This window comes from Ranitomeya variabilis, chromosome 1 (genome assembly GCF_051348905.1).
Source record: "Ranitomeya variabilis isolate aRanVar5 chromosome 1, aRanVar5.hap1, whole genome shotgun sequence".
Lineage (NCBI taxonomy): Eukaryota > Metazoa > Chordata > Amphibia > Anura > Dendrobatidae > Ranitomeya > Ranitomeya variabilis.
The window spans coordinates 1,094,970,509-1,094,997,408 of record NC_135232.1 but is presented as its reverse complement, the minus strand read 5'-3'; the positions used below and the strand labels follow the sequence as shown (position 1 = coordinate 1,094,997,408).

General features: G+C 48.0%; 1 protein-coding gene across 3 annotated transcripts in view; it reads right to left on the bottom strand.

The window, feature by feature from the left end:
- The window catches only part of HTT (huntingtin), a 192,780-nt gene that overhangs the window by 20,777 nt on the left and 145,103 nt on the right, over positions 1–26,900 (bottom strand). For all 3 annotated transcript variants that reach the window (XM_077280055.1, XM_077280053.1, XM_077280056.1), the window contains 13 exons: positions 18,905–19,081; positions 17,685–17,761; positions 17,288–17,426; positions 16,775–16,897; positions 15,091–15,304; positions 13,868–14,013; positions 13,619–13,796; positions 9,858–9,947; positions 9,257–9,444; positions 8,008–8,134; positions 2,725–2,825; positions 1,641–1,795; positions 1,348–1,487 (listed from right to left, as the gene is read on the bottom strand). In XM_077280055.1, coding sequence (XP_077136170.1) covers positions 1,348–1,487; positions 1,641–1,795; positions 2,725–2,825; positions 8,008–8,134; positions 9,257–9,444; positions 9,858–9,947; positions 13,619–13,796; positions 13,868–14,013; positions 15,091–15,304; positions 16,775–16,897; positions 17,288–17,426; positions 17,685–17,761; positions 18,905–19,081 — 1,855 coding nt within the window. The remainder of the gene's footprint in view (positions 1–1,347; positions 1,488–1,640; positions 1,796–2,724; positions 2,826–8,007; positions 8,135–9,256; positions 9,445–9,857; positions 9,948–13,618; positions 13,797–13,867; positions 14,014–15,090; positions 15,305–16,774; positions 16,898–17,287; positions 17,427–17,684; positions 17,762–18,904; positions 19,082–26,900) is intronic.

The following is a 26,900-nucleotide window of genomic DNA, read 5'->3' as shown; positions in this document are numbered from 1 at the left end:
GGCAAATAGCATTAGCTTTGCTCTTTCTCTTCTTGTTTCTTCTCTGTTACTTTCCGGTTTACTCTCAGTTTTCTTTCTCCAACTACATCTCCTTTTTCGCCCCTATTCACTCCCTGTTCTTACCGTTCCCTTGCCTTTTCTAAGAATGGTGACAGAAAATTATTCCGAATTAACAGTATGTGCCTTAAATGTCAAAGGATTACAGTCATGAGATAAGGTCCATTTTGTTAAATCTCCTTTACAAAAGGAGGATGGAAATTACAGGAAACCCATTTTTGCCAAAATAAACCTGATGAAAGATGTCTAGTTACAGTTTACCCACCGCTTACCATAGTCCTTCACCTGACTCAAAATCCCGAGGCTCGTAAATAGTTCAATCACGCTCCATACCTTGGCTGCGGTCTGAGTCTCACACTTATAGAGAGGGATGTCTGACGATGGTCAAGGGTCGCATCGCATCTAATAAGACCACATTCGCCTCCCTGGACCTTCCCAACTCAGGTCAGGACAAAGCACTTTACACCTACCTGGCTCAACTGGCGGTATTCACAATTTTGACTGTTATTTCCCTTCCCTCAGTGATTGTTTTTATTTCTTGGCATGGCTAGTGCCTTGTGATTGTATTTCTTATTTTATAGAGAGAAGAAGAGGTACAAAGTTAAACCTCTTCACGACCGACGACGTATTTTGCCTTTGATGTGGGCTCTGGTGCTGAGCACGCATCTTTCCATGCACTTGATGACTGATTAAATCAGCCATCAAGTGCTCCAACAGCCACGGATGGATCCGAGATCCACCCAAGGCTGTTAACCAGTAAAACACTGGTGTCAATGAGTGACAATGGCTTGTAACATGCGGTGGCTGGAAGCACATTACAGAACCCATGACAGCTGGGGGTCTGCAGAAGACCTCCATGCTTGTCATCATGATACTGTAAACTCAGACTCAGCATTGCAGCTTGGGAGGGTGAGTAAAGCATGGTTTTCTTTTTTTTTAAATAAATTGCAGCCAAAGTAGAGGGGTCTTCTGACACCAGAAAACCCCTTCAAGTTCAAAACTATAAAGTAAACTCTCGTGATGCCTCTCAAAAAAAACCCAAAAAAAACATGCAATTCACGTGTGTGACATTTCATCCCCCAAATCAGCTATTTGATAGGTGTGATTACAAATGTAACATCAGGGAGCAAGACTGGTCCTAATAAAAGGTGGACAGAAAACGTATCACAGACTATATACCCAGCCGACAATCAGACGGGTGCTTGTCAGCAGACGTCAGGGGAAAGAGGCTTCAGGCTGGTTGCTCTCCAGCTCAAGCCTTCCTCGGCACGTCCCGAGAATAATTTGTACCTGTAGTGGCAGCGGATAAACAAGGCACGGGGTCCCAAGCTTGATATGGGTGGTGGGTGGCGATATTGTCCCTTCTAGATATCAGGGCTTGGATTTCTTGCTCCACAATTCCTCTAACAACACTCAGCTTTCTGCCAAATCTAGAAACATAGAAGAGATAAAATTCAACCAGCAGCTCATACGTACTACACGTAAGGCGTCTGTGTACTCAGACGACAGCCCATTTAAATGACCCCCCCGGTACATACGGCTGCTTGCTGAGCAACTGCTAGGGAGGATGGCAGGTATGGTACCTGGTATCCAGTGCCTTTAAGGTCTTGTTTCGTGGTTGCTGCTCCAGGGCGCTGATGGCCGGATTGCCGGCAGAGGGAATGGTCATGGCGCTCAGCACCAGGGACGTGATGGCCTGTACCGCCAGGACATTTATTTGCGTTCTCTCTGTGTCCTCCTAGTATCAGCAGCAAAAGAAGAAGAATTAATTACACATAGGAGTATTTTTATAACTAACTTTCATTATTTGTAAGTTGGCTGCTAGTTGTAGTCTTAGTAATAGTGTAGTTTTAGCACAGGCCCATAGACTGTAGAGCCAAAGGACCTACATGCACACGGAGACTGAAAACCTATTATCTGTATTGTACATGATTACCATTAGGATCTAATTCTACCTATATGGAGCGGAAACCTGTCCCACCACTTCTCCAACAGAGACGGAAATACTTAGAGGTCGTCAGGGACTTAGATATTGTGTCCCATGCATAGGATGAACCCATAATATCAGATCTGTGGGGGTCCGACACCCAGCACCCTCACGGATCAGCTGCCAGCAGCAGCAACTATATGCTGCGCCCATTCACTGCTTATATCCGACAACCACCGGAGCAAATATCAACGGATAAGTGGGGGTGCTGGGTGTCAGACCCCCACAGATCTGATATTATGGGTTCATCCTATGCATGGGATAGACCCTGGAACAGCCATTGTGCGACCGAAGAACGTTCGGTGCCGCTGCTACATCACATCACTACAGAACTGAATTGTGTCGCGTTGTGACACCCAGACTCCTGTGACAAACAAGTTGCAAAAAACAGACTCGGTTGGATTTTTTGCGGTTTGCTTGTTGCAGTAGTGTAGATGTTGTAATGTGACTCCATTCACTTCTGTAAGCAGAGGCACCAAGCGATCTATGGTCGTGCCGAATTGTAGCCCTAGCCTTACATTTATAAACCTCTGCTATGACATAGAAGACGATACATGCTGCAGAAACGCTGCTAGCACACAGCAGCTCTCCGTCCTGGCTCAGAGGGGAGTCCTGAGCAACGGGATGTCTTCATGAGAAAATACTAATAAATGCGGGATGTCCACCAATTTAGCATCTACCTCTTGCTGACTTTCCTCTTGGTCCATTACAATGGGCTGAGTCACCAGCACGCCAAGCAGCGTGGCCCAAGTCTCCTCAAATTGTGTCCGGCTTGTCCAGCCTAGAGAAACAATGTCAGAAGTCAGTGTACGGTGAGATCATACAGATATTACCCTTACTTTGATTTTAAATGGGACATGAAGGGTGCATGGACAGTAAGGTCCTGATGAAGTTGCAAGAGCCGAACTTGTGGTTGCGCCGCCCCAGAACAGTGGTGTGTACGTCGTGGCGGCTCTTGTCCTGCTTTCAATTCCCTAACATCGTCATCGACTGGTTTCCTCTACAGTAACAAAGAACTCCTGTCACTATGACTGCGGCCACACTGTATCACCGTCCACGTGACAGGGGCAGGCACATAAAAGGCTGATCAGACAAAGGCTTTCCTTGCTGAAGGCGACATCACTGGGGAACAAATATGCATTTCCCTGGTACAGCAATGGAATAGAAGATCATTCTGCAACAGAATTAAAGAATAGCCATACTTCTTGAAAATCGCACCTCACTGGCTGAACACTATTGAGCATTGTGCATTTTGCCCAGGGGCACAATAGTACGATGGCAGATAAAGAATCAGGTCCTGACCGGCTTGTATAGGATGAGCTCACCCATGTGCAGTATGAAAGACATCAGGATAAAGCGCCTTAGGCAATAACGCCTGCTCTCAAGCTATAGAAGCCATTTAAAAAAAAAAAAAATCGCATAGAACTACAAAATTACAAAAAAAATAATAATTGCGCAGTAAAAAATGTAAAATCATTACTCGTTTTTTCATATTAGACTTACACTCATTTGAAGATTAAGCAAAAAGCGGATTGGAGAGGCGAGATGTAGAACAGTCCTGGAGATGGAGGACAGCACTGACAGCCAGGGGCATAGTTATAGGAGATGTACAGATTACAGACACATACCGGCCCTGGTACCAGAGGAGGTCCTCTGCCACATAAGACCCCACTATTACAAGTACCCAGGCTACTGATTTTCCATTGGGATCCAGAAGCTCCAACTTACATCCCTGTCTACAGCACTATCAGATCCAAAAATCAATCACCCTTGCGGATGCCAATGAGCCACGTCCAACATAAACAACTATGGAAACAACTGCAGAAAAAAATCCAATACAGCAACTTTACTGATAACTTGGAAAAACAGATGCAAATGTTTTCCAGTAACGGTCTTATGGCTGTGGCCAGCTTACTAATAGTAGTAACAGCTCTTGTATAGTGAATCAGTTCCCAAAACATAGTATCAGTATAGTAAAGAGTCACACTGTCCCCCTCTCAGGTCTATACGGCAGGGCCCTAGCCCCCAACGCATGACAAGCGTTTTTGTGACCAGGAGGATGGTCCTTGCCTTTCTCCTCCAGCCCAATTGTCCTCCATAGCGAGACGGTGCCTGGGGTGAAGATGGTCCAAGATCCCAGGATACCATGAATAAGACCTGGTAGGTCAAAACGCGTTGGTTGATTACCAGGGACCCCTTTAGTTGCACAAGTCTAAGACTACATTTTTAATAATGTGCTAAATAAAATTGAGATTTTAACTGCAAGAATCTCTACGCTGGAGACAACTCCTTTTTCCCTCTTGTGAAAGATCTCAGGAAGTCGTTTCCAGAGGTTCTCGATGGCTGTCTACAATGTCTGTGAAGTGGAATTGGACTTGCATCTTAAGGGAGTGTAAGGTACTTCCCTTCCTCCTCTTCTTAGGTACCGCAGGCAGTGGGAGCTGGTCACTACCATTCGACACTGATCTCCCGCCTCCTTCTCTCTCCCATGCCGCCATTATCCTCCACCTCCCCAGGTCTCGGTTGCCTCAGGGCCCCTCTCTGTCCAGATCGGGTTAAGCTCGGCCTGCATCGGTAGTGGCACTGTCCTCTTCAGCAGCCATTCCCTCCACAGACCTACTACCCTCTTTCATGCCTAACTCTAAGGTCGATTGTTCTCGCCCACCTGCTTCTGCAACGCTTATAGTGCATTTTGCCTGTGTGTCCTATAAATGTATTGCTGCCATCCCACCACAGTTTCCCAGGAGCTTCCCACTGCCCGCGAAGCACCTCGCCCTCCCCTTCCCCCCGCTGTGGGTTGTGTCTCTTTTCAGTCCGTCGCTGACCTCACCATGGTCTCAGACTTTGGTCTCAGTCTTAGACCGACTACCTAACCTGCCTACCGCTTCGACTTCTCTGACCAACCCCGTCTCTGAATCAAATTGTCCCACTCCTCATAATTCCAACAGGTCTCACAAGAGATCTAAAAAGTGGTCCCGTTCCTCCAGATTACCCTCCCCTCCTTGGTCCTCTAGACCACTCTCCACCCAACACTTGAGCTTCTCATAGCCCTAGAGCCCGACAACAGTTCTGAGTCCGGTTCTGATCTGGATTCCAACCAGGCTTCAAAATTAAGGGACATGCTAATTTTGACCGTTAATCAATCCTTGAAAGTTAAGGGTGTTGATTTTTCTTCATCAAACCAGTTAGTCTCGTTTAAGAGAGTTAAGCAAGTCCCCCGATTTTTTGCTGACCATAAGGAATTTGATGGTGTGGTATCAAAGAAGTGGGAGCACCAGGACAAACGGTACCAGAGAAGGAAGTGTTTGGACATTTTGTATCCCTTCCCTCCTAGCCTACTGAACAGCTTAACAATCTGGATCTCAGAACCATTCGCATCTACAACTCCAGGGTAGCTTCCTTTAGGCGCTCTGACTCGTTGTTCATCGTTTCTAAGTTTCTCCCGACCTCCAAAGTTACCATTGCACCTTGAATCTGTCCCACAATTTTGGAAGAGTATCGGGCAAAACTCAGAACGCTTCCTCCCCGGGTTACAGCTCATTATAATTGGGAGGTGAGGGCTTCCTGGGCTGTATGTCATCATGCCTCCGCTCTGCAAGTTTACAAGGCAGCTACCTGGTCTTCAGTTCACACGTTCTCCCAAGTTTTACAGAGTAGAAATGCTTTTGGACGTCCCATGGTTCCCAGTGTCCACCAACGAAGCCATACAGACAAGAGGATTTTGGGTACTCGCAGTAAAATCTTTCTCTGAGCCTTCAATGGGGGACACAGCACCCTTCCTTTCTGTTCCTTTGTTGTCTATGCCTGCTTTCTCACTAACTGATTAGCTTCCTGCCAGTCTGTAGGTGTACACTGCTGGGGAGGAAGAGCCAGCTTTTTTGCCTAGTGTCAGCCTCCTAGTGGTAGAAGCATACACCTACGATTCCCCGTGTCCCCCAACGAAGGCTCTAAGAAATAGATTTTATGGTGAGTACCAAAAATCATTATTTTCATTAAACATTTAAAAAATGTTTTAAGGTAGTTGACACAGGATCCACCATTCACAATAGGTGATGTCACAGCTCACCTCCTCCTCCTGTACAATGACAGATAACACCTCTATATACAGTAGATAACACAGGATCCACCATTTACAATAGGTGATGTCACAGCTCACCTCCTCCTCCTGTAAAATCACTGATAACACCTCTATATACAGTAAATAACAGGATCCACCATTCACAATAGGTGATATCACAGCTCACCTCCTCCTCCTGTACGACTGATAACACCTCTATATACAGTAGATAACACAGGATCCACCATTCACAATAGGTGATGTCACAGCTCACCTCCTCCTCCTGTACAATGATAATACCTCTATATACAGTAGATTACACAGGATCCTCCATTCACAATAGATATCACAGCTCACCTCCTCCTCCTGTACAATGACAGATAACACCTCTATATACTGTAGCTAACAGGACCCACCATTCAATTCATAATATGTGATGTCACTGGCGTAGCTAGAGCTTTTGCCGCCGGGGCTGTACCCGAGTTTGGCGCCCCCCCATTGCCGTCACTCAACGCCAGGCACCGCCCCCTCAGCGCTGTTTACCCATGAAATCCGGCGCCTGCGCTGTGTATCGCTGTTTGGTGCAGGCGCAGAGAGCTCTGGCCGTCTGACGTCACAGCCAGGCTTGCAGACTGCGCCTGTGCGGCCACCCACCTTGGTAATCCCAGCCCTGCAGTGTGTTATGCATTATGCAGAGTGCGGGGCTGGGATTCACAAGCAGGGCGGCCGCACAGGCGCAGTGTTCAGCATTGCCCCAGTGTGTCCAGCAATCTGCCCCAGTGTCCAGCATTGCCCCCAGTGTGTCCAGCAATCTGCCCCAGTGTCCAGCATTGCCCCCAGTGTGTCCAGCAATCTGCCCCAGTGTCCAGCATTGCCCCCAGTGTGTCCAGCAATCTGCCCCAGTGTCCAGCATTGCCCCCAGTGTGTCCAGCAATCTGCCCCAGTGTCCAGCATTGCCCCAGTGTGTCCAGCAATCTGCCCCAGTGTCCAGCATTGCCCCAGTGTGTGCAGCATTGCCCCAGTGTGTCGAGCAATCTGCCCCAGGGTCTCCAGCATTGCCCCAGTGTGTCCAGCATTGCCCCCAGACAGTGTGTCCAGCAATCTATCTGCCCCAGTGTGTCCAGCAATCTGCCCCAGTGTGTCCAGCAATCTGCCCCAGTGTGTCCAGCATATTACCCCCCAGTGTGTCTGAGTCAGACATAAAGAGAAAAAAAAAAAAAAAGTAAAATCCTCACCTCTCCCGTTCCCAGCGCAGGTCCGGTGCACTCAGCGTCTCTCCGGCTCTGCAACTCTCAGGACAGAGAGGCTGAGCGCGCAGTGATGACGTCATCGCACCCTCTGCCCTGAGACATCGCAGAGTCAGAGGGCGCCGAAGACGCTGCAGGAACTAGGAGAGGTGAGTATTAGAACGGGGGGCCCAATGCCAGCGCTGGTATCGGGGGGGGGCCTGGTCGTGGCGGCGGTCGGCACCGCCCGAAGATTTAAAGGGCCAGCGTCTCTCTTTTTTTTTTTTTTTCCTTCCTCCTCCTCCTCTCTGGGTCGGACCCGCCCCCGGCATTGTGCCGCCCGGGGCGGCCCGCCCCCCCTTCCTACGCCACTGTGTGATGTTACAGCGCACCTCCTCCCCTAATAAATGTGGCTCCACCAGTCACAATAGGTGATGTCACAGCTCACCTCTTCCTCTAATAAATGTACATGTGCATTTCCTGAAACAAGACATTATCAGATAAAAATCTCCAGTGTTTAAAGTGAAAAAGATGTTCAATTTTTATTTTTAATATTGTTAAACGGCATAAAAAGATAAAAAAACATTTGTTTAATCAAAAGTGCATTTTGTGACGACACATTTCCTTCAAGTGACAGAATAAAACAAGGAGAGAATAGATAATGGACGTTTGCTTCTTACCCAGGGTGTTTATGCGGTATATAAACTCTTTGAATACTTCCTTTTCTTGCAAAAACTCAACCGGGATTTCAGGGAGCGATGTTCCAAACTCTCCTCCCGTCTTGGGGGACCAGCCGAGCTTCCACACCTCAGAAGGGAACAAACACCAAATTGTAAGGCCACATTCACACGTTTAGCTTTTTGATCAATATTTGTAAGACAAAACCAGGAGTAGGTGTTAGATACAGAAGTGGTGACGTGTTTCTATTATACTTTTCCTCTCATTGTTCCACTCCTGGTTTTGGCTACAAATACTGATGTAAAATACTGACCAAATACTGAACGTGTTAGGGTATGACTCCACGTTCAGGATGGCCGGCGGTATCGCCGCAGCGGCGAAGCCGCTCGGCGCTAAGCCCCGTCCCCTTTCTGGGACGCGATCATGCCGGATGTGTTAACTCTTCACATCCGGGATGATCGCTCTGTCCCATAGCGCCCTGTGATATGCCTTGCGGGGACGCTGCGTCCCCGCAAGGTGTACGGACATGCTGCGATCTGAAAAGACGCGCAGCATGTCCGGAGTCGCAGGGCCGCCGCGTGCGGGTTTCCACGCATAGTGGAGACGGGATTTCGTCAAATCCCCTCCACTATGCTGGAACATCTGGACGCTGCTTGTTTGACGCTGCAGCTCTGCGCAGCGTCAAACAAGCAGCGTTTCCTGAACGTGGAAACATACCCTTAAAGTGAAATATAAGCTGAATTTCTTCTACTAGAAAACTTCTAAGGAAGTTCAGGCCTGGATGACACCGATGAGAAGCTAGCAGCAAGTCACTATATAGTAAGGTCCACTGCTCAGAAAAATATCACTAATCAACTTATTACTTTCACATTACGTAAAATTATTTTTCTTTACAGGTTCCAAACACGTGCCAGAGACTGGAGACAGAGGTGCAGAAGAGGCATCTAAGTGGGAACCATGTTTAATGCATGAGTTACAAGGACGTCTACTGCTCTGCCCGGACGCCAACCGTGCTGCCCCGACGTCCACCGCACCACCCCGACGTCCACCGCACCACCCCGACGTCCTCTGCATCAGAAGGATGTAGCTATGTCTATACTATCAGGACCCGTGTCCTGACGGCAGTGAGAGCCTGCACAGATCGGCACGGTTACATTAACGGATCCTTATGCTAATGCTGCTTTCACCTTTGTTTTAATAATAACAGAATTAAAGATAAGTCTTTCTTGTGATTAGCCGGGGTACACTCACCAGCGGGGGTACTCTAGTATAGCTGTTAACTATGGGTAATCTGGCCAAGCTGATGATTATATTTCTGAACACCGGCGTGAGGAATGCGGCTATGTTTCCATTTCTCTTGTGCCCAAACAACAAAACACTCTGCAGGGAATCCACCATCTCCGACATCATCAAGCAGGCGGTCTTGACGAATGCGGCACCTAAAAAGTAGAATGAAAGTAAAATAGAAGGGATTTATGACACACTACAGTCACCCAGTGTCAAATTCCCATCCTCAATGGCTATAACCACCAGCCGGTCTACCGCTGGCATGTAAGCCAGCAACAGCTCTTCCCATTATTCCTCCCCGCTAGTCTCCAGCCGGCCAGCTGCACCGGTCAGCGCTATACACTATATGTGTGTCAGCTCACAGGAGCATTGGAGACTGTAACCAAGTGACGAGGAAAGCAAGAGGGAATAGACTGTACACGCTCATTGGAACCACACCCAGGCTAAGGGCTGAGATGTCACCGGAAGTGTGAGAAAGTCAAGTGAATGGTGGCACAATCCTGAAGTCACAATAAAACAGTAATTCTAGCTATCCCGCTATCGATAAATGTTACACATCACGTACCCGATTCACCTTCCTCTACTGCGGTCTCATCTGATGAACTGTTCTTATTCCTTTCAGGGCTCAGAAGTTGCTCCCCAGGTTTGACTGCAACTAAAGAGCATAAAAGGTCCTGAAGAGCCTTGTATATAATCTATAAATGTGCACATATCCCACAAATACCCTTGTAAATAATGCTGTAATGTAAGCAACAAAAAAAACAACAGCGTGCCAAATGGGTCTAAGCTGTTAGAGACTGGGTCATCAGGAAAAGACCCGTTGTTTAAAGGGAACTGGTTATGTAAAAGAATGCTGTTAATCTGAGCGCCCCGCTGCCAGGAGGAAATTAACTTTATGCACCAAGGCAGCCTTGCTCTTTCAGTAGTGGGGCAACGCCAATACGGTTTCAGTCACCGTTCTGTGCATAGAGAGCTGCATCTGTAACTGAGCCCCCGGCTCTGACTGACAGCCGGCTCCAATGCTGATCGAGCTGTCAGTCAGTGCCAGGGGAGCGGTTACACCACACAGAGCGGTGACCTTTCACCAGTATTAGCATGGTTCACATCATGGAATACTGGCTGCAGTGCTGAGAAAAACTGTTTTTTTTTCATCTCCATTGCAGAGATATTAGCCTGTAAGGGTTATATGCTAATTTTCTCTTAAGACGAAGAAGGCGATAACAGATCCTGCATGACGTTAACCAATTATAAGCAAGAGGCATCATACAGGGTAAAAGCAAAAACACTTCCTCGGAGAATGTGACAGCAGGCTCTCTCAGTGTGAGACCTGAAGAGACACATATAATAAGCTCTGCTCTCCTCACTGCCGATATCCACTGTGATTACAAGCGTGGCAGTAGAGCTGTGTGTCATTACAGCCAACTCTCGATCTGCAGCGCTCATCCCACAGCACTGTCAGTGAGAGGGGAGTAGAGCAGAGCTGTGTGTCAGTAGAAGCATTGGTAACATTTTGTTTCACGGAAGTCAGTGTGGGGAAGGGGAAGGAGGAGGAATAGAGCAGAGCCCACAGACCTGTGAGAGGAGAGCTGCAAGGGGCATTTGTAATAACACACAGCTCTGGCTGTCGGCGATAAGATCATTAAGGAGGGCAGGGCTGTGTGTCATTACATGTCTAATGCAAAGCAAGCATTCTCTGGGGGGGGGGTGTTATTTATTAATTTTACCCCTGCATGACACTTTCTGCCTATGATTGGGCAAAGTCACGCAAAGGGAAAAGTAAACACGCACAAAAGTATCTCTGCTAATGCCTCCTTGGTCTTAAGCGAAAAATCAGCAAATAAACTTTACAAATGTATTATTTCTGCAATGGAGATCAAAAATTAAAAATCACTATTCCATGATTTGGCAAGGGTCCCTCATGGGAGGGTTTAGAAACCCCCCTCTTTGAGCAGGGAGATAAGGATGACCTCTGCTCTGTCATACCTATATCGCCCACAGTGCAGAAGCGTCTTACCAAGCACAGATGGTCAGGTTGGGTGGGAAATCAAAAGTTTGAAGTACTTTTCAGTAATAAGAATCCTTTTAAGATTCATACAGTTCACAAGTAAAAGCAAGAAAGCAGAAAGGCCCAAAAAGAAAGGATGGAGGAGAAGAAATGATCCTTTAAGTGTCTGCCATCGCTGGTAACGGGAAACGCCATTATTCTGCATGACGTTAGAGTCCATGGGAATTAGCTGAAAGACAAACTGTTAATTGCAGATTTTAACCTCCTAGCAAAGCCTTTTTCTGAGAGAATGAACGCTTAATCTATTCCCAGAATGTGACAATCCTCATGGTCGGGTGCCTGAATTAAACATGACAAGGTAATGTTCAGACGACGTCTTCCCGGGAATCATTAGCGCTCGTCATGTGGATCACACAATTACATTGTACAAGACACCGAGCCGGTGGGAGAGAGGTGAAGCCACAGAAGGATGCCGCAACGGCACGTTTGATTAATGTCTGACGAATCGGATGATTTTGGAGGGGCTGAAAGCCAATGGTTTGGGAGACTTTTGACAGCTGATATTGGGGGAAAGAAGTATCAAGCATTATGAATTTCAGTGGGCCTTATCCTTTTATGTACCAGGGAGAATAGCCACTGTTAGAGGTGACTGTCCATCGCTTTCTCGCGCAAAGGAAAACACATCCACGATCAGCTTATTCGGAAAAAGAGCATCTTAACCCGACATTGATGGTCCATATATACCCGGCCATTTAATAAAACCTGCCAACCTGTCAACACCCAACGTAGAGGACCACGTCAACCACTGCGATGTGTTACACCAAGAAGATTGTAGTCGCTTCTACGTAACGTTATGCAGAAAAAAAAACAAATAAAAGATGGCGTGTCCTGTGTAGCTCTACTGTCTGCAACGTAAGAGATGATGAACCTCCCTTCTCTACAGGATATCATTACTTGGGTTCCTGTAAGGAACATTAGATCAATTATTAGCCTAGATTTCTCGCTCTGTGTCCTGTAGGTGTTGCCAGCACACTGAAAATGTGACTGCAACTCTGGATCCCAGTCCCAGAGTGAGACAAGTGAGCAAACGTCGAAAGGTCCCCTAGTAGTGACTGCAGACAGTGAGAATGGGGTCATTTAATACATTTATTAATGACCCCATTCTCACTGTCTGTGTGGTTTGCCTGAAAGGAGCTGGCTGCCAGGCTATGTGTAATATCCAAGCCAGCCCCCTCTTCTCTGTCCTGACTGATGCACACAAGCGGTCTGGCTTAGATATGGAAATAAGCCAGACCACCCTCTTTGCGCACATCAAGGCTCAACATGGTGACACGGAGGGAATGGCAGGGTGAGCGTGAGCTTCCTCCTCATGGTAAAACATACCTGGATGCACAGTTGGACTGGCAGAGATATCTGAACCCCGTGGTAGACGTCATAGTAAAAGTATATTAATAACAAATTAGGATTTGGGGATTTTAAACACTTTAACGGCTTTTTAGTTTAGGGTTTGTTTTTTTTTTTTGGCGAGTGGAGGGGTTACGGTTGATGGATTCTCCATAGGACTCACACCGTCAAAAAAAGAAAAAAAAGATACAGCAATTTGTAATAGTTTAAGGCAATGTTCATAGCTGTCAGCTGTTTATGCCTTTAGGATTATAGTCAGGTGTATGAGTTATGAAACAGGTGATAATGATTCAGTCATTAACCGAAACAGAAACAGGCGTAGGAGGCTTAAAACTGGCAGAAGAACAGCGAAACTCTGCTACCCAGGTGACATTGTAGAAGACAGTTACATGTGATACACCATGGCAAGACTAAGCACATGAACAAGAGAAAAGGTAGTTATACTGCATCAACCAGGTGTCCCCCAAGAAAAGATTTCAAAGCAGACTGGGGGGTTTGACGAGGTGATGCTCAAACGCTTTTGAAGAAGAACCAAGAAATGGGCAAAGTTGAGGACTGTAGATGCCGAGGAAACTTAGTGCAGCAGATGAAAGACACATCAGGAGAATTAAAGATGTCCAGCAGTGCCATCAACACACCAAATGAAAGTCACACCAAATATTGATGATTTAGAGATTCCTCTTTTGTTCATTCACTTTGCATTTTGTTAATTGATACAAAATAAGCTATTAGCACATCTATTTTTTTTTAAAGCATTCTTACTTTCCAGCTTTTCTCCCACACCTGTCTACATCTTTTGCACAGTACCGTATAGGATGCAATGAATCTGCATAGAACTAGACTTGTTAAAAGGCGGAAAGTTATTGAAGAACTGTGTGAGAAGCAGCGGGTGAGATCAGGAGTCGGCCCTCACTTACCAGCCTCGATAATGAAGCGCGTGCAGCTGATGAGGGAACAGGCGTGGGTCATGTACTCGGCGGAGGCCAGCAGGCTCCACAGCACAGGCTGCTGGAGGGTCAGACAGCAGCAATCCAGCACAGCCTGGAGGTCCACGCTCAACGGGACCTGCTCATGTACAAAGTGCCAGGACACTGCCTGCGGAGAGAAACCGAGTCACACACGGATCACAGAAGAGAGGAGAAAATAACCAGCGCAGCATGGATTACCTCCATGGACATCACCACAAACTTCACCATCTCAGCTTCCTTCTCTTGGTTTATATGAAAGGAGGGAGGGATTTTTGGTAGAGACAGCAGATACTGCGCCAGCACTCGACAGAGGGTGACCAGACAGTAGTAGACTTCAGGATCGCCTAATCCAAAGAGAAGAACATGGTCGCAGTTATCAGGGTGTGAACGGCACAATGAACAGAACACCTCGGACCCGCACAGTTCTTTACTATATTGGTGGCTTATTCACAGACCCCCGATGATCATTACAAAGATCTTTTTCAATCATCACTTCTTATTCCATTATTTTTATCTATTCCATTTACACATGTACAGTCTGAGTTAGGCCTCCTTCACATGTCCATGTTTCCTGAACGTGTGGCATCTGTTTTTTGTCACAAATATAACACGTACCCATTATAATCTATGCTCTCCTGCTCAAAGCTCACAGACAAGGAAACGTGACACATTATTGTCCTTGTTACATAATTGCTGCAGGAAAAACAGTCTCCTCCACAACAAGTTAGAGCAGAGCTGCCGTTCGTGCACATACCAGCACAATATGTCCAGGAACAGTCCTTTCTCACGCTGTGTAACTTGCCATCTACTATATTTGAGTAGCTTGCTCCTCTTCATTATCATACTGCCAGCGCAGTAGTTGCTGGACTTTGATATCTAATCTACTTCAATGGTTGTTACTTTTTATTATCATTCTGCTAGCACAATAGGTGCTGAACTTCAAAATTCCCTCTACTTGATTGGATTGCTCGCTTTCATTATCATTCTGAAAGCACAATAGGTGCTGAATTTTGCCATCAAATCTACTTGAGTGGGTGGTTCCCTTTAATTATCATCCTGCCAGCACAATAGGTGCTGGAATTTGCAATTTACTCTATATGACAGGGCAAGTTATTTTTATCAGCATTCTGCCAGCACTGTAAGTGCTGGAATTTCCTTAACCCAACTTCCCAGCATTCATTGCTCCTTACATTGTCCAATAGCTTAATTGCCCTGAATACAAAGCCGACCCCTCTCTCTTATGCCTGAATGCAGTTTGTCTCTCTGCCTTCCCTTTTGCTTCTGTCAAAGATAACACTTAACAGGCAGTGGACAGCAAGAACGGAGACTGATTTTTTTGGGGGGATTTTTTTTTTACACTGTGAAATGCCTTAGGTCTCCCCTCTTTACACGGATGTGAGACTTGGTGACGTGCTAATTACCTAACACCATGCCCAGCTTCTCCCAGTAGGAGCTTCCATCCAAGGGCTGCAGAGGCCGATAGAGCTGGTGAGTGTCCGGGAGCTGCCGAACAGTCTGTGAGATGAGATCCAGAGTCACAGATCTTGTGGTTTCAAAGAAAGTGCTGTTCTGATCCACTACCATCTGGTTCACTCCCAGGGACAGACAAGGGGCGAGCAGGCTCAAGTTAAACTCCTACAATGGGAGGGAAAGATCATGTTAGGTTAATGTACTTAGTTCTGGAAAGAAGACGCAGCAACTGTTCAGGTCTTTGTTGAGTTATTCAGTGATAGAACATCGCCGCCTGCAGCTTTATTATATGCCAGTACATAAGTGGGAAACAAAGAATACATTTGCAGATTGTAAGGCTACTTTCACACTAGCGTCGGGGTGAGGTCCCTGACGCTAGCGTTGTCTCCGCCGCACAACGGGGGCAGCAGATGCATTTTTCCAGCGCATCCGCTGCCCCATTGTGAGGTGCGGGGAAGTGCGGGGAGGTGGGGGCGGAGTTCCGGCCGCGCATGCGCGGTCGGAAAAAGCGGACCGTCGTGAGCAAAAAACGTTACATGTAGCGTTTTTTGGTCCCGACGGTCCGCCACAACACGGCGCAACCGTCGCACGACGGTTGCGACGTGTGTCAATCCGTCGCTTAATGTTAGTCTATGGGGAAAAAACGCATCCTGCAAGCACTTTTGCAGGATGCGTTTTTTTCGGCAAAACGACGCATTGCGGCGGATTGCAGTTAACGCTAGTGTGAAAGTAGCCTAAGAAATATTCTTGCCAATTCTCAGCTGGAAGAGACTTTTTAGAATAATGCATCCTGATAGAAAAGTATGTCATGTAGCGCTCCTCCAGGAGGACGCAGTCTGTCTCACGCAAATTTGACATGAAATTGTAGGGCTTGTCCTTGCGGCTTACTTCTGCTTTGGGAGAACTTGGTGTGCAGGCTGTAATGGGGTTTGGCTAAGCGTTATCTGAGGCTTACATGTAGTCCTATGTCACCCATAGATCGCTGCGAATCTTATGCCTTCGCAGATGAAGGCCTGAACTGGCGCACTTTGCTCTGCTGCCCTACATGCGAATGTGCCGACTTCACTTCTGCTAATAGTTGCTGGCACACTACAGGACTTTGTAGGGCAAAGGGAGCCTGTGCTGTAATGCCGCAAGCGCAAGATTCGCAGTGACCTGTGATTGACGTAGGGCGCGTCAACCACATCAACCAAGCTAGAAGGATGGCAGCTGAATATTGAAGCCGCACTGAAAAAAAATAAATAAAAAATACGACCTTCGGACCGAACGGCGCCGTTTGCCAGATTTGTAGAAGATATTTTTTGCAATATGCAGGGGCACTTGGCGGCTTAGGTGCAGCAGCAATAGAGCAGGTAATCGTGGTGGCTTTAGTTTACATTGGGAAAACCTAGATAACGATGCGCACTGAAAGATGAGTAAGAGATTATTCAATGCGTGGTCTCTGGCAGTGTGTGTGTCCTGTTCACACGGGATGACGCGTCGCTGAGAACGATTCACTTTGGTGCAGCAGAAAAGATCATTTCACCCGACGACTGAGCGTGTTGCTCCTTCATCGGAAGGTTGTTTAGACTGCAAGACCATTATGGAGGGAGCGCTCCTTGCAGTGGAGGAGGGACACAGTCACGTCGGTCATACCTTGCTGGCCATAAAGGGAAGACGCTCCGAAGCAGGGATCCTATTCACCAATTCTGCTCCTTCCAGCAGCGCAGAATCAGAGTGCGAGTAACACTGTGACCGCACCAGAGACACGTACCAAGCCTGTGAGGAAAGGTGGAAAAAGAAAATGAACACATTTCATCAGCATTACTGCAAATAATAAAACATAGGAGAGGAATAAACCTATAACTTGGCGTTCGATAATCGTCGCCAACACCGGTCCTGCGTGCGCAGATACAGGAGATTGCACCGCCTGCATCTAAGTATGTGCGGGCATAGGGGATGACCGGAGAGAGGCATGGGTGAACGTACATGGCAGCTTCATCTGCTGCTTACACAATGGATCCACGGGCAGCAACGCTCCAGAACAAGGGACACTGACGAGTAAAGGTTTCCCTTCAAGTATGCGCCAGGTTATGGGGTTTCATCTCTAGTTATAATCCAAATTTTAGAAATCTAGCGTCTCGTCCTTTGCAGCAGTGATAAGCTCACCTCATCAGCTTCCAACGTCTCCAGCCGTGGCTGATTTTTCCCGTCCAGCGGGTGGGAGGTGACTAAAGGTAACGGGCTGACTGTATCTGGTGCCACGGTCGACCGAAATCTGTCCAGCAGAGAAAAAAGTCTTTGGTGCCTGAAAATCGAAAAGATGGAAGAATAAGATAATTTTTAATGCATTGCGGTAATCAGAAAGCTCGTGAAAAGATTTGACGCTTTCTTGGCTCTTTGACGTCCATGGGGAGAGCACCTCTATGGAGTGATTCTTGGGTCCCTGCTCATCCAAAAGTCTTAGAGGTGGAATGGACTCATACTAAGGCGATCAATGGATGGGTCATAGATGTGTCACACAGGAGCAGCCCAGCACACGCTGCTCTCTATGTTCCCAGATTACCTTTGTGCTAATCCGCTGCTCTGCAGATACTCCTGCATCTTGTCCAAATCATCCATAGGCAACTGGCACACGCTGTTCTGTAAGGAAATAAGTCAACACTTCCAGATTACAATGTCAAAGGTATAAATTACTAAAGGAAAGGTTGTGAAACGCTACCGAAAAATCCTGACACTGAAGAGGCTGCCGACACTTATTTTCCTGGAGATCTACTGTGCAGAATACTTCGGCATGACCCGGCTTTGGAGAAATAGTGAAGGAACCACATTACTGAATCAGATCTGGAGCCCCTTCATAATGGGCCAAATCATCAAGTAATGGAATATCATTTGCAAGATGAGAATAACCCTTTAAACCCGGTATTTAATATTCTGGTACATTAGATTCTGTGTCCTACATGGTGCTAAATGCGTTCAGAGCTGTTGCAGAAACGAGTCAGGGAAACTGTCCCGGGACTACCCAGATGACTGCCACCATCCTCAGGGCTACAGATGCAGTTCCCATTGCTAACAAATCACTGATCCAACGGCCTGGCAATCCAGCGCAGGAGTAAGCAATGGGGATGTGTGTGATGTCTTGTGTTTATACACAGCTAGAGATCTGTAGAAACCTGGACAAATAAAAATGGCCGAACGCTTGGTGAGGCGTTCATGGATTTCACATGTTTTTCCAGTACATACCAAAGATGCTCAATCAAACTGTGGAATTAGGAAGCCAATATAAAGGGTTTATTCCACGTTCAGCCTTATAGGAGCATACCGTTCCCTGATTGCGGGCCTGATGATTAATGCTTCGGGCAAACAGTGTAATTTTGGGCTTTCCCAGGCTGTTATATGTGGCAGTTTTGCGGAGAAGAGCGGGGGCGCTGAAGCCATCCTTCCAGCTACAGTGCAGTCTCTAAAGTCAAGAGATTGGAAGCGCTGCGCTCCTTGCCTAGAAAATGAGCCCCCTGATAAGAGTGCAGAGGTGGCCTACGGCGTAGGCAATGAACAGTAATCTTGAGAACGGAGAGGATTTGTAATAAATTGCAAAAATTATCACTTTGCAATTTTTCTTCTTTTAAGGTGATGCACACTCTCTAAAGTCCCATAGGGCCCATAAGGTAGACCAGCACTGTCTCATTACCTAACACGCGCTCATACCAATTCCTAAGTAGGTCCATCTCCATGTCTTTGCCCGTCATGGGAGAACTAATTCCCATCAGGCAGATATTTTCCCTTTACCTGCGGAGTAGCAGCCAGCAGCATTTCGACCCTGCGACACGCCAGCGTGTCCACCATGCGGGCCAGCACACGGAACGGCGTGCACAGGAGCTTGTCGATATACAGCATCAGCACGGCGCCCGACTGGCTGAGATGAATGCCTTCCAGACACTGCAGAGTTTTCTTCAGGGAAGTCGGCTAATGGAAAAAAGAAAAGGACTATTAGCGTCTTGTTATGTACAGCGAAACCTCAAAGAAACAACCACCCAAAAAATGCACGGAAAAGTGGTCTTTTAGGGTGGGGGGTTTCTCAGGAAAGATGGACAGCATGTATAAAATATAGTGGATGTAAAAGTCTAGCCGGTCTTTCCCTAATTCTAATCCTGGCAGACCCATGTAACTTGCACAATGCTGGCTTTTCCCGGCTAATGTAAAGGAGGTTGTAGCTGGAATACGGAGCAGTAAAACCCGCAGAGGACTTGTTCTGGCACAATGAACAGTGGAAAGGGCAGACTCATTACTTGGCTTTACAAAGCAGTAACCTATAAAACAAAGGCCCTGCTGGCAGCTGGCGTGCCCTTCCAACAAGATGGAAACCAATACGTTCATTGAGCCTTCTCCTAGGCTACTTTATGCCTGTTGTGCACCGAGTATCAATGAAAGCTCACAAAGCTTGTATGGAAACTGAACTGGGGACAAATCAGCCGTTTCTTACAATACAAAATGCAATGTCATTGCTGCAGGACAAAAAAATAAGGCCACTGGAGCAAAAGGGCTGGAGCCACAGGGTATTTAATAGCTCAGATGACCAACTGGATGTGCTTTTTCCCTCTAAGCTAGCCGATCCTTACTTTTGTGTTGCCCTGGGTGGGGTACCGTACAGTCTGGCATTCACTTCTGTGCCCAGTACTAAAGATGGTGAGACTCAATTTGCAAAAGGCGGTGAAGTGGCCAGGTCAGTAATCGGTGGCCTTCAAGCAGGAGTCCAGAGAAAAGGAGATTTTTGTTTACTTACCGTAAAATCTTTTTCTCCGAGCCAATCATTGGGGGACACAGACCGTGGGTGTTATGCTGCTTGCCACTAGGAGGACACTAAGTGATACAAAGAAAGTTAGCTCCTCCCCTGCAGTATACACCCTCCTGCTGGCCCTCAGCTAACCAGTTCGGTGCAAAAAGCAGTAGGAGATCAGTAACAACATATTAGCTTACAGCATGTCATATTATATATGAGAGTATAGCATATCGGATTGTAAAAACAAGCATAAGCCAATACTAGGGTGGGAGCTGTGTCCCCCAATGATTGGCTCGGAGAAAAAGATTTTACGGTAAGTAAACAAAAATCTCCTTTTCTCCTACGCCTCATTGGGGGACACAGACCGTGGGACGTACCAAAGCAGTCCCTGGGTGGGGACAACGTCAGATCAGGCTCTGTGTAACTGCTACTTACAAGTGCGCCACCGCAGCCTGCAGAGTCCGCCTGCCCAGAGTCACATCTGTGGAAGTCTGGGAATTATAATGCTTCAAGAATGCATGCGGACTGGACGAATCCGCAAGCTTGCAGGCGTGTCTTGTTGACGCCTGGTGCCTGGAACCCACGATAGACGGGGAAATAGGCTGCCATCTAACACGGAAGGACTCCTGGATGGTGAAAAAATACACCAGGCTAAATGGCCGGTGGAGACGGCCAAACCCTTCCTGTAAAAGTCAGGAAGCCTTCCTCTTACCGGTAGGAAACCCAAGATACAGTGTCCATCCTTCGGAAGGACGCCGTCCTCAAGACATACCTACTCAGAGCACTTGCTCTGTCCGGAATATGGGGACCTCATTCCATTTTGTGGAGTGGTGCCAAAAAAGATGAGGGAAGAACTATGCCCTCATGACAGTAGTAATACAATACCACCTTGGTAACTAGGGACAGGGAAGGCTTGAGGACAACCTTGCCTTGAAGGAAATAAGAGAAAAAAGTCTGAAAAGACCCGTTAGCACCGAAGACTCGTCAGGATGAGGATATCGCCGAGAGAAAAGGGGGCAACCTTCCCTAATAGAATAGATCCCAATGATCTAACGGTATGCAATAGGGAAGAACTACATGTGAAAAACATCCTGCGAGGTGGTCCCTACTTGCAGTTTTGTTGCAGAAAGACAGAAAGCTACCAGCTCCGCAAGCGAACTGACGTGGTCAGTGCGGATTTCCGAGGATCACTGGGGCCCTTTCTGCTTCTGAAAAGCTTTTGGAAGTGGAAACTGGTACCACAGAATAACCGGAGCATGCAGTGCGAAGGCTCCTGGATCTCGAGGCCGAACAACAAACTCCAGTACACAGGCGATCAGTCAGGACGCCATCCGAGCTACAACTGTAGAGCTCCAGTGAAGGCGGGTCTGATGGAATACTTCCGATGAAGTTCCCACTCACTTGAGGTGAAACCCTGACGGCTAAATATGTTCGCAGCCCAGAGTTCTACTCCTGGGATATGTACTGCCAAGATCACCGAGTGATAGATCTCGGCCCATGTGAGGTACTTTGGCCATGGTGCTTGAACGTGGGTACTCGCTAGATGATTGACGTATGACACAGCCGTGGCGTTGTCCAATTGAATTCGGATGGGTTGACGCGCCATAAGGAGTGGACCTACTATAGGACTACCCTTGAGATCTCCAGAGCAATGATCGGGAGAAGAGGACTGGCATTGGAAGTTACTAGTAACCATGGAACCGGGAGAAAAAACTCCGGATGAAGAAGGAGCTCAGAGACTATCGTCTGAAAGGCTGCTTGACTTGCTGAAAACTAACGGAGCAAAGGAAACTGCTTCCATTGTCGTCTCCGTTTTTTTTTTTTGTTTTTTTTTTCGGAACCCTCCCAGCAAATCGAATGAAATGAGGGGATGAATGAGCAAGAGCGCGAGCTCCCTGTTGAAAAACCATGACCTTGTCTGGAGGGAGATTTACCACCCTTCTGGAAGAATACTGGATCATCCTCAAAAAGGATATCTGTTGGGCTGGAAATGAGGAGTTGTCTAAGTCTAGCCACCAGCCCAGGTGAGAGGGTATCGCAAGTGATATAGACGACTTAGCGTAGTCCTGCAAGGGTGGGTAAACAGTCGGTCAAACAGGGTAAGACGACCACGCCTCTAGGTGCAAGATGACAGCCGCCATGACCCTTGCGAACACCCTGGATGCGGTAGCAAGGCCGAAGAACAAGGTCGTGACTTAAATGCTGTTCACGAATGGAAAAGCAAAGGAATTTTTGAAGAGGTTAGGCATCCCGAATGTCGATGGATGCCAGAAACTGCACCTTTTTTGTTGAAGTAATGGCTGAGCGGATGAGACTCCATTCGAAGAAGAAGAAGAATTTTGTGAAAAGATTGTTAGAAGTTTGAGGTCTGGGATCGGTCCTACTTATCGTTCCCCCTTTTAGGAACCAAGATCCCTTAGATCTAGACTGTCCTGGACAACCCTTTCACTGTTAGTCGGGGCTGCGGGAACGTACGATTCTTCGTTAGTCTCCCGCTCAAAAATATGATTGACCAGCTGAACTGTCTTCAGGAAAGGGATACTGGTGTGAATCAAAGTAGTTAAGGACTCCAAGCAGGAGACCGTTGCTCTAGCAATCCATGCGGCGGATGAGGAGGTTAAAGGGCTGGACCCGTAGCTGCCAAACGGAACAAACCAGATGTGCTATTTGACAGATCGTGGCATTTTTAATTGAGGACATATCGGGCAGGGATACTGGTAGGTAAACCACAGGAGATTGTACCCGGTTAATCTGCCGAGTGGCAGAATGCGCCGCTGCTTCCAGCAGGTCATTGCAGAGTTAAAAATTAGGAGCCTCGATCCACCATCCTCTTAACAAGGAAGTGGAGAGGGAAATTCGCCTTGGTGATGCAGAGGGGGGTGCTCAGACGCCCGAAAAAAGGATGCCTCTGTACATCCACAGAGTGCAGGTCTCCGGGTGGACAGGACAGGTTGTCTGGCGTTAGGCCTGGACCTTCGAGTGCCCGTCTGTTGATGGTGTGGGGAGACCGGCGCCCTTTAAAGTGCCTGTCGCCCTTAAAAATCAGACCAGGCATAGCGTCCCACGTAGAGGCTTCTGTCCAGTGAATCGCATATCCGGACTGGATGGCAAAAGCTCTACGAGGGAGTTTAGGCTGAGGAACTAGTTACACTGGGATAAACTGGGATCAGCGGCAGAGGGCTCCTCATTTATGACCAGTTTCGGATTGGTCATGGTGCCCTCAAGACCAGGGAATACTGGTCGTGTGCCTCTAAGACCAGGGAAAACTGGTCGTGTGCCTTTAAGACCAGGGAATACTGGTCGTGTGCCTTTAAGACCAGGGAATACTGGTCGTGTGCCTTTAAGACCAGGGAATACTGGTTGTGTGCCTTTAAGACCAGGGAATACTGGTCGTGTGCCTTTAAGACCAGGGATTACTGGTCGTGTGGCTTTAAGACCAGAGAATGCTGGTCGTGTGCCTTTAAGACCAGGGAATACTGGTCGTGCGCCTTTAAGACCAGGGAATACTGGTCGTGTGCCTTTAAGACCAGGGAATACTGGACGTGTGCCTTTAAGACCAGGGAATACTGGACGTGTGCCTTTAAGACCCGGGGATACTTACTGGTCCCGTGTCTTTAAAACCCAGGAATTCTGGTCACGCGCCCTTAAGACCAGGGAATACTGGTCACGCGCCTTTAAGACCAGGGAATACTGGTCACGTGCCTTTAAGACCAGGGAATACTGGTCACGTGCCTTTAAGACCAGGGAATACTGGTCACGTGCCTTTAAGACCAGGGAATACTGGTCACGTGCCTTTAAGACCAGGGAATACTGGACGTGTGCCTTTAAGACCCGGGGATACTTACTGGTCCCGTGTCTTTAAAACCCAGGAATTCTGGTCACGTACCCTTAAGACCAGGGAATACTGGTCACGTGCCTTTAAGACCAGGGAATACTGGTCACGTGCCTTTAAGACCAGGGAATACTGGTCACGTGCCTTTAAGACCAGGGAATACTGGTCACGTGCCTTTAACCCCTTCCCGACATGTGACGGTATAGTACGTCACATGTCGGGACCCCCGCTTTGATGTGCGCTCCGGCGGTGAGCGCACATCAAAGTCGCGACATGTCAGCTGTTTTTTACAGCTGACATGTGCGCGCAATAGCGGCGGGTGAAATCGCGATCACCCGCCGCTATTAACTAGTTAAATGCCGCTGTCAAACGCAGACAGCGGCATTTAACTACCGCATCCGGCCGTGCGGCCGGATATGAGCGCATCGCCGACCCCCGTCACATGATCGGGGGTCGGCGATGCTTGTACATTGTAACCATAGAGGTCCTGGAGACCTCTATGGTTACTGATCGCCGGTGGCTGTGAGCGCCCCCCTGTGGTCGGCGCTCACAGCACACCTGCATTTTAGCTACATAACAGCGATCTGATGATCGCTGTTATGTAGCAGAGCCGATCGGGCTGTGCCTGCTTCTAGCCTCCCATGGAGGCTATAGAAGCATGGTAAAAGTTAAAAAATAAAGTAAAAAAAAATGTGAAAAAAATAAAAAAAAATATAAAAGTTTAAATCACCCCCCTTTCGCCCCAATCAAAATAAATCAATAAAAAAAACCCCCAACCTACACATATTTGGTATCGCCGCGTTCAGAATCGCCCGATCTATCAATAAAAAAAAAGCATTAACCTGATCGCTAAACGGCGTAATGAGAAAAAAAATCGAAACGCCAGAAATACGTTTTTTTGGTCGCCACGACATTGCATTAAAATGCAATAACGGGCGATCAAAAGAACGTATCTGCACCAAAATGCTATCATTAAAAATGCCAGCTCGGCACGCAAAAAATAAGCCCTCACCTGACCCCAGATCACGAAAAATGGAGACGCTACGAGTATCGGAAAATGGCGCAATTTTGTTTTGTTTTGTTTTTTGCAAAGTTTGGAATTTTTTTTCACCAGTTAGGTGAAAAATAACCTAGTCATGTTAGGTGTCTATGAACTCGTAGTGACCTGGAGAATCATAATGGCAGGTCAGTTTTAGCATTTAGTGAACCTAGCAAAATAGGCAAGCAAAAAACAAGTGTGGGATTGCACTTTTTTTGCAATTTCACTGCACTTGGAATTTTTTTCCCGTTTTCTAGTACAAGACATGGTAAAACCAATGATGTCGTTCAAAAGTACAACTCGTCCCGCAAAAAATAAGCCCTCACATGGCCAAATTGACGGAAAAATAAAAAAGTTATGGCTCTGGGAAGGAGGGGAGCGAAAAACGAAAACGGAAAAAGCTCCGGGGGTGAAGGGGTTAAGACCAGAGAATACTGGTCGTGTGACTTTAAGACCAGGAATACTGGTCATGCGGGTTTAGGTAAAATCTCGCAGCGAGCGAGAAGCGCCAATTCAGGGGGCGGAGCCACAGGCACGACGTGGGCGGAGCCTCGAAACTTCCATGAATAGGCCCCAGCCGGGGCGTAAATTTCTGCAGCCGGCGACAGCGTAGAAGTTAGGGGTGGTCACCCGTTGCTCGAGAAAATTGAGCGCTTCCGCGTCAGGCGCTAAGCGCCAGGAAACGACACAGTGCGCTTCTGGGGTGCGGACTACACATCGGCCGAAGCCGGGAGCTAAATTTGTTAGCCGGCTGGAGCGTTACCTCAGGGAGGTGGCCACAGGGAAGTCTGAGACTGCCTGTCAATATCCCGCTGCAGAAGCCCATTGCTGGCAGGATCCACTTACCAACGGTGCGCGTCCCGGCATGGAGCCGCCGCGGATGTCGGGTATTGCAGCGTGGACGGTGCAGGGATAGAGAGATAAACCTCAATCCATCATCCCTTTCTTAGGGAGGTGGAGAGGAAACGTCCGCCTCCTTGTGCCATCTGCTTTCACAGTGGTGGGATAGTGGGGGCTGCCCGGACTATGGAGGGGGGCTTCTGTACATCCACGAAGTTCCTCCCATCGGGACCATGAAGGCACCTTCGCCCCTGAAAGGGATTTCAACTGCGGCCTAGTCCGGCTGCAAAAGCCGGGGACTAAATTTTTGGAGCCTGCCGGTGGAGCGCGTCGGCGGGCCGCGCGCCGAATGATTGCCGCTGGCGTACCGGCCAGTGGCACCCCCAGGACCGCATCTTCCACGCAGGCAGCGTGAGGAAGAATGGCCCCCGAGATCTGCAGGGCGCCTCTCGTCCCAGACGAGAAGCGCCGATATAGGGGGCGGGGTTACGGCCGTGGGAGGGATCTGCCCACTGCGGCCTACACCAGCTGAGAAGCCGGGGACTAAATTTTTGGCCTGCTCGGCGGTGTGCGGCGGCGCGGCCGCAAAGCGATCCGGAGCGCAGGAGGGGAACTCCTGATATACTCACAGTCCTGTAATGCAGGTCCCCCTGTACCTGCGCGCTCCATCCTCATCCTCTTCTGTAATCCCTTTGGGCTCTAGCCGCAAGTATGCAACGCCATGTAATGTGGGCCTTGTATGTCGGGCCCCCGGAGAGGAACATGAGAGCCAGGCTCTATGTGCTCGCCGTCTTGCAGGGGGAAGGGAAATCGGGACCAAAGATGGAAACCCGTTGCCCCAGTAAAAATTGGCGTGCTCCAACGTCGCAGGAGAGGGACGGGGAGGTATACTCGCCGTGCTCGCCTGTTGCTGGTTCGGGGGAGAGCGGGTCCCATAAAAAAGGATCCGTCGCCCCCTTCACTCCGTTGAATAAAAAATAAAAATTTACAGAAAAATAAAAATAAAAATTAAAATAAGAAAGTTGGGGTCTGAAAACAGACCCAAGTGCCTCCTACAGACACTAAGCAAGAACTGGTTAGCTGAGGGCCAGCAGAGGGTGTATACTGCAGGGGAGGAGATCACTTTCTTTGTATCACTTAGTGTCCTCCTAGTGGCAAGCAGCATACACCCACGGTCTGTGTCCCCCAATGAGGCGTAGGAGAAACGCCTTTTACCCAATCGCTATTCATTTGATTAACCAGCATGGAGCGACATCATTGTTGTGGCACGATGCAGGTTAACTAATCAAAAGAA